Source organism: Chanos chanos, chromosome 6 (genome assembly GCF_902362185.1).
Source record: "Chanos chanos chromosome 6, fChaCha1.1, whole genome shotgun sequence".
NCBI lineage: Eukaryota > Metazoa > Chordata > Actinopteri > Gonorynchiformes > Chanidae > Chanos > Chanos chanos.
This window is the reverse complement of record NC_044500.1, coordinates 16774461-16783044: the sequence shown is the minus strand read 5'-3', so window position 1 is coordinate 16783044 and position 8584 is coordinate 16774461. Positions and strand designations below refer to the sequence as shown.

Here is an 8584-nt window from a genome sequence, read left to right as displayed (position 1 = left end):
TTTGACATATAAATGAGTGAAAATATGAGAAAAAAACAACAACTTGATATTAAAATACTTCCAAGGTGTCATGTATACATCTGTGTTTATTGTCAGTATACAATGTATTAGTGTACTCTACAGTGTAAACAGAGAAACTCAGCAAACAAACACCTGGGTGATTCAACATCACTAGGTAGCACAGCTGTTTGCTCCATAAAGAGCCAACCCCTTTGAAAAATGAGTTCTCTTTGTTCTTCTGGCACCAGGACCGTTCAGACCCGTGGATCCTACGGTGAACGAGTCAGAAAGAGAACAGACACCATAAATATAAATAAGAAGAGATATGAAAAATCTTCTGCCATAAAGTGAAAAACAGTCATCCAAGAAATAAGATACAATTGGATCTAAACTGTAACTGAGAAACTGACTCTGTATTATTCATGTATTCACTACAGTGTATAAATCTGAGCAAAATAGAAACATCCCACTGTTTGTGGCCATGGAATGTATTGTTACACCAACTGATAATTACACTATTAGTATATACCTCTGCAAATGTCACAATGTCACGTCATAACCATTAGTTTCCTCTCACAAGGTTACGTACAGTGTCAACGGACACATATTAGGTAAGGTTAACAAACAAAGTAGTTCAAGATATATATTTATATTTTCTAGGGGGTGTAACGATTCACTGATACAATCAGTGATTCAGTTAGGCTATAATGATTCAGCGATTCGATTCAGTGTGATGCAGTCTGGTACAGTTCTTAACATTTGTTTAATGTATACATTCATTTTCCTTCCTTCTTATAAAATCCAAATGTCTTCCAAACTTTAGATTTTAGATTTGATGGCACACTATAAACCGTGTTGGTGTTGTCAGACACGCTGTTCTTGTTTTTTCCTCACAAACAACGCTAAAGTTACTCTCGTAAAAGATAAAAGGTCAATGCAAGACGCTGTGCAGATTTATTAGCGAATGAGAGGCGGTCATTATTATTTTGCAAGTAACATGACTTGTAACGTTAGATCAGTGAGTCTCCCACAGCAGCTTAGTTTATACTGAAGTAGAATTGGCAGCAGAGATTCAGACGCGCCGGTTTTCGATTCGTGTTGGTGTATAGTTACAACCCTAATATTTTCATATTATATTCTCACTACACACACACACAAACATACATATATATGCATTATATCTCTATATATTAATGTATTATAATTACTAATCTATATATATATAGTTTATATGTACACACACACACACACACACACACACATATATATGCATTATATCTCTATATATTAATGTATTATAATTACTAATCTATATATATATAGTTTATATGGTTTATATAGTTTATATATATGTATACACACACACACACACACACATATATATATATATTTATAAATTCACATACATACATTCACATACATACACACACACACACACACACAAACATACATATATATGCATTATATCTCTATATATTAATGTATTATAATTACTAATCTATATATATATATATAGTTTATATGTATACACACACACACACATATATATATATATATTTATAAATTCACATACATACATTCACATACATACACACACACACACACACACATACATATATATTTCTTTTTTAGATTAGTACATTCAAATCTTTCGTAGTGCATACAAAAATCTCTTACTAACACAGTGACACTAACTCCTTACCTTGAGCAGTACAACCAATAGAGCAGTGAGCAGACCCAGTGCCAGTATGGTGGAGAGCACAGCCCATACACAGATGGCCTGACTGCAACTGCACAGGCGTTTCTGCAGGAAAAACTTTGCCCTGCGCAAACGTGCAGCCGTCCGGGGAGGGTAGCGGGCTTTGTTTAGTCCCTCCATGGCCAAGGACTTAACAAGGAAGGCACGATGGTGGCTAAGTTGGTCAAATGTATGTCTCCCATGGTAACGACCCATACCACTATGCCCTGCAGGAAGAATGGTGAAGGTTTGGCGGGTGTGGGAGGTGGGTCAACACATTATATATACAGGCATTAATATGTGTATGAAGTACATCTAAGTAAAAGTTATGACATTTAGGATCTAGAGGAGGTATAGGCGCCTTACCTACACCACCAAAGGGCAGGGAACTGAGCGTGTAGTGCATAATCACATCATTAACTGTCACTCCTCCACTGGAGGTCTCAGTCAACATTCGATCTATCACCTTAGGGGGAGAAAGACGACAAGTACAACATTGGATCTCAGCTTGCAGTTTTTCGTATTTCTAGTTCCTTTAAGCATTCTCTACGTGCAGCTCACAGATAGCAGCATTGAGGCATACCTTCTTATTGGATGAAAAAACATAAAGTGCCAATGGTTTCTCCCTTTCATTGATGAAGCTTATGGCCTCAGTGACGCTATTGACCGTTACTATTGGTAGCACAGGTCCAAAGATCTCTTCCTGCATTATTCTGGCATGTGGCAATACGTCCCTCAGTACTGTAGGATCTGATGGAGAGAAGGTAACAGATGTAATGGATGACTGATCATTGTACCTGTCCTTGATCCTGACTGGCGTTAAGTATTTTTCCATTAAACATTAATGATGAGAATTAGTGTCCTTATCATTTTTTCCGCATTTTCCCACACCTATGTAACACTGGGACCTGTCACTTTTTCCACCAAGTGCCACTTCACATCCTTCCATTAGACCTGTAACTCTGTCAAAGTGATGTTGGTTGATAATGCGGCCATAGTCTGGAGAGGACTTTGGGTCTTCGCCATAGAATTCCTAGAGTAAATACAGGACCTGCGTCAAATGCTTTCTGAAGAACGTAATCAAACATTTGTAACTCACTTTATAAAAAAAAAGAAAAAAAAAATTGAAGACAAACCTGTAATGTCTGTCTAATTCCCTCGATCACCTGATCTTGGATGCCAGGATCACAGAGGACGTAGTCTGGTGCTATGCAGGTCTGGCCACAGTTAGCATATTTTCCCCAAGTCACTCGTCTAATAAGAAAAAGAAAAGGATTGAGATTGACATTATCCAGATCCTAATGAACAATCTCCTTGAGATTTATCTGAACTTTATTTCTTTCTGTGACTGTCTGAACGTGTGTACATTACCTGCATGCCACAGAAATGTCACAGTCCTTGTCGATGTAACAGGGGCTCTTCCCCCCTAACTCCAATGTCACTGGGGTGAGATGTCGAGACGCTGCCTCCATGACTAACTTCCCCACGGTGCTGTTTCCCGTGTAGAAGATGTGATCAAAACGCTGCCTCAGCAGCTCCTGTGTCTCAGGGATCCCTCCTGTCACCACAGGATACATCTCCTGAACAGATTTTATTAGCAAACATGAAGCTTAAGGGCAAGAATCTCTGATTTTTTTTTTTTCAAAAACACATGAAAATCATATGGACAGAAAACAAAATAAAAGGTTAAATTTATGTACCGTATCCAGATATTGAGGAAGGAGCTCTTTCAGAAGATTAGCAGAATGCTTACTCAACTCTGAGGGCTTTACCACAGCTGCATTTCCTGCGTAAAAAAAGGAAATGAAATCAATAACAAGCAATAGAAAAGAAATGATCTGTACAACTATTCCACCACAGACAACACTAGCTGCGAACCGGCTGCAATAGCTCCTACGAGGGGCTGTAAGGTGAGAGCCCAAGGGTAGTTCCAGGCTCCGATGATGAGTACCACACCCAGTGGCTCGGCCTTGATGTATACATCGTCTGTGATAGTGACGAGATTCTTCCTCACTGGCTGTGGGGCTGCCCACTCTGAAAGTTTGCTCTCTGCCAACTTTATGTCGTTCTCGAGGCCGACGAGCTCAAAGAGCGGCGTGTCGAACTCACTCTAAATAATCAAGAGTAACGTGAGATCAGAGAAACCAGTTACCACACAATGGGGATATGACTTACCCCAACCCAAGGCATTCAAAATCCCATGTTCAAAGCTCTTTGGAATAATGTATTACTCATGGCAGCACTGAACTCGCTTAAAAGGACAGACTGAACAAACCTACAATTCATATACTGTTTCACACTGAAGTAGCCAATCTTACTCTGCTAAGGTCTTGTTTGAGGGCTGCTGCAATATCTGTCTCACGCTCCTTGATGAGTCTGTGCAAGGCTCGGAGCTGCTGAATCCTGAACTGCAGGGGTCGGGACCTCCCAGACTGGAAAACCTCCCTGGCTTGTTCCACTATGCCTTTCTCCATGGGTTGTGTTTCCAGTTACACTGCTGGTAAGTAGGCAAACAAATCTGTAGTTACAATGTAGTTGTATAGTAGATGTCTATGTTTGGACTTGATATTTCATGAAAATATTTGAGTTTAGGTTGCCAGAAGAATTTACAATACTGCATCCCAGCGATAACTTGAGGTCTGGATACTCAATAGCGTAACAAAGCCTTTCGCAGCGTCCTTAACTAACACCTTTCAATACTGTAGCAGCTCTGGTGAGAGACGCAGCAGTTTCAACGGTGAAAATGGTGGTCTACTCAGCATACACCACGGCAATGCGTAAATACTGTACAAAGTTGTGCGTCTTCATGCGAGAGCTCTTTGCGTCTTGTCTGAGCCTTGTGTTATAGCTCACGTCTCGCGAGTCCACCCATCCGGTCTAATATTACGTAGCCCACTCCCCGTAATAAATAAATTTCCACATCAGCACCTAATTTCCAAAGAATCTATGCAAAAGCATGGTAAGTACCTTTCCTCAAGGAAAAACGATAAACAATTCTCATGCTCTCTCACAGGGTAAACAAAAGCAGCGTGCGTTACAATGCCGTTAGAGGAGCACCTATCCTCCCTAGATGGAACCACGTTAATAAGTAGCTTAACTCTGGAAGAGGCAGAGGTGGAGGAGCATATTTATATTCAGTCTCAACTATTCCCAGAGTGTGCAGTTTTCGCTTCTCGTCTTGTGCGACAGAGGAGTACTAATACAAACAGCGAACAATAAAAAAAATTCCCATATTACAACATTCCCGAGACACTAGTGTATTATCTACTTATGTACATAATCTTACTTGTATACTTATTTCTACTTACTTGTGTGTTTGAGGAGCAGAGGTTGCGGCTTCAGTGACGAGACTTGAACAAAACCGCTGACACTACATGGCTTTCGTTGTAGACTATGAAGGGGCGGAGCCCCCCTTTCCTCCTTACTTCGTATAGTGTTTGTTAATTATTGTTCATCGATCACCTCGTGGGAACTAATCCGTGCCTTCCAGCGTATAGAACAGCTCATAATGATCTAGAAATACAGGTACAGTATGTATGTATGTGTGCATATATATGTGTGTGTGTGTGACATACACATATATACAGTAAACATGTGACAGCATTTAAAGACATTATCACAAAAAGACTGCAGGGCTCCACTCTGCCTAATCTACTGGTCATTACCTGACAATAAGAGCACAGGGAATACAAGGGATCAGCACTACACACTGATTAACAACAACAACAACAACAACAACAGAAACAAACCCAAAACAACAACAAGCAAAGAAAAAAGAAGGAAAATATGGAACACTGAGCTACCTGTTGCAAGTAGTGTTTAATGAAAACCTTCAAAATTCATTACAGCTGGTGTTCTGTCTCACATAAAGTGGTTTATTGGTACAGCTAAATATCAGTGGCCTAAATATGAACAAAAACGCAGAGCAGTAACAATAAACCAAAGCGTAAGGGAAGCAAGGCTTATAATATCCGCTTTTATTCGGTAAATGAAAATTCAAGAAATTTGTGGTTATTGTACAATCAACTTCTATATCAAAAATGTGAGTATCTGTCAGTTCAACGTTTTTTTGCCTCTGAAGATAGAGATAATCTCACTTCCTTTTCACCCCCAAACATGGAGATGGTGATACTGTAGTGACACAACATGCTCTTTGGGTTCCTGTCATTGTGTGGCAAAGTTGAAAGAAGATGCAGTGGTCAGATGGGTTCTTCTCTCAAGCTCATCGCAAAAATCTCTGTGGTAACAAACAAACAAATACACAATATAAAAATATGCGGAAAACAACACACAAGAAAATGATTTTCATTAAAACTTAAGGGTAAAAGTACAGAAGTTCAGTAGGCAAAGGGCAGACCTAAAAAGTCAAATGATTTTTAGGAGAGCAAGCTGGGGCACTGTGAACTGTGTAAGGAGGTGGGTTTAGGTCATGTTGTGATTTCGCTTCCACAACAACCAAATACATTGTCTGTCTAGCACAAAGCCATTTCTGTTGGGCTGGGATTCCAGAAAGAGGTCCACTATTAAATGAAATGCATCTATGTCGAAGCCAAAAAAAATTGCACTGTCTTTTTGAAAACAAAGCTAAAAAAAAATGGCCTGACTTTATATAATAGAAAATGATTGAAAGAATGAATGAACGAACGAAGAATTATTGAATATCTAGATCACAAATAAACAAGAACTAATATCTGAACAGAGTGACAAGACTGACGGACAGAACTTTGCTGAAACCACATCTGAAAAAAGGCATGGCACCGACCAGTGTTCTGTAAGAGGTGCATGAAATAATGACTTTTGATAACATTCACCCTCATAGTGATCAGTCTCCTTTTTTCATTTCTTCCCACAAGTGTCTTGAATGTTCCCATCATGAAAGGAGAAAGCTAATCTGGCCAGAATTACCCACGTGTCTTTTCTCGTTCCGCTGAGGTGATTGAGCCGTAAAATAAACCCCGCCAGTTGAGTGAATGTCTTTCAGGAAGACAATGATCACTTGTAGAGGTCTGAGTCCTGCTAATTTACTTAACCCTCTCACTATACATTAGTCAGGAGATTTCAAAAGATTTCAAAAACCCAACCCAAGGAGACAACACTGACTTTCATTTGTTAATTTTACACAGTGAAGAGACTGTGAGTAGTGATTGTAAAAATGTTTTATACTCCTGAATATAAAACATTATTGGCAAAATTTTATTTTTTCACTCACTCAATAGGGCTGGGCTGTAATATCACATATTCTGTAATATCACATATCATTGAGTTTATGCCATGCTTTGTTCATGAGACATTTCTACATGGAATACAGGGCTGAGAAAAATATGTCAAACAAGTGTTGTCAGTGAAACTCTAGTTAAAATAATGGCAACAACAATAGTTACTAACCAAAAGTGCAATTTAAAATTTCATAGAATTTCATTTAGCAATGCAATTGCTTTAAAGAGTAACAATTAGATTCATTCTACGTCTTTAATTCAGCTACTAGTTTATTTTTAACTTATTTTGAACTGAATCACTGTCAATAATAATACTGAAGCTTTGGAAGGTAGTCATGTATAATTCTGACATAACTGATATGAAGCGACCTGGTCGGTCTTATTTCATCAGACACCTTGAACTGTGACCGTAAACGGTGGCCGTGAACTGCGATTATCATGACCAAGAGGCTGGTGGGGCAGCGAACTTATCTTTTAGACTAATTTCAAGTTTGTGGGAAAAATGCTGCTTTGCTTTATGGCCGTGACTATTATAATTAAAGTGTGCCTTATGGCTTTTGTCATGATAAAGTATTAATCTTACAGAGACCATTGATAGCCTAATTACTATATACTGCAAAATCTGTGTGTTAGAACAATGAGCATTTATTATGTAGAAGACAAGGCCTCTTTGTGTCTGCAACACTTGGAGCAAACACAAATTATCCAGTGTTCCATGAGAGAAGTTATCTTGTAAACCCCCACACGAGTCCTTCGAAGTCTGTCTCACTGTATGAAAATTTTTTGTATTCCTTAACCTGAGTGAGAACTATGCTTCGCTTCTAAGGTGCACCTCTCCTGTGCTGCACCAAATAAAGATTGATTCATCACATCTGAAGTTTGCGGTCTCTGAGACTTAGCAACTCTCCATGAGGAAACTTCAGATTTCCTTTACATGTTCAAATTTCGTGTGCACATTTTATGCATTTTTTCTTCTTGTTCACTTGATTTATTTTACGTAGCAAGCACATAAAACAAATAATTTGATTCAAATGTCTGATGCATAACAAGGGGGTATTCCAGAGAGCGGGTTATTGAAAACTCAGTGTTAGTTAACACAGAACAAGTACTAAACCTCGTAATAGAAGAGCCTTATGGCTTTGTTTTGCAAGGAGAATGAAGCCACAGGGCTCTTGTATTAGGAGGTTTACTACTTACACTGAGTTAACTGACTCAGAGTTTTACTAAACCTGCTTTGTGGAACACCCCCCAGCACTGCTGCCTTTTTGTGGCTATATTGGCTTAAACCAGAATCATAAAACTCAAATAGAAGAAGCTATGACCTTTGAACCCACGAATCAAGTTCTTCCACACACCCAAAACAACTATCCTTAAATGTCAACCTCAAATTCTGTTATCATTAGAATGCCTAAAAATTCTGATTAGAATGTACATGTGTTTCACTGGGAGGAACTGGCAAGCATATCAGTATAAATTATACAACTATATTACTCTTCTGTTTTATTATTAGCAGTTCTACTGTCCTCGGACAAATTGCCATAAAATCTAAATGATATTTTCCGTAGAACATTAACTAGTAAAAACACCTGGCCTTGGTGTGCTCGTTTAAATTAGAAGGAGAATAACTGTG

The 8584-nt window shown here is 38.8% G+C and overlaps 1 protein-coding gene across 1 annotated transcript; it reads right to left on the bottom strand.

Annotated features, from left to right (window-relative positions):
• Window positions 1–242: 242 nt before the first annotated feature.
• On the bottom strand, window positions 243–4212 carry aldh3a1 (aldehyde dehydrogenase 3 family, member A1). The gene is made up of 10 exons (XM_030777131.1): window positions 4057–4212; window positions 3617–3848; window positions 3439–3524; window positions 3110–3318; window positions 2875–2992; window positions 2630–2771; window positions 2322–2488; window positions 2105–2204; window positions 1703–1965; window positions 243–269 (listed from the first exon to the last, which is right to left on the bottom strand). Exons 1-10 carry the CDS (start codon window positions 4210–4212, stop codon window positions 255–257), a joined length of 1488 nt encoding a protein of 495 aa, XP_030632991.1. The 3' UTR covers window positions 243–254.
• Window positions 4213–8584: the final 4372 nt, after the last annotated feature.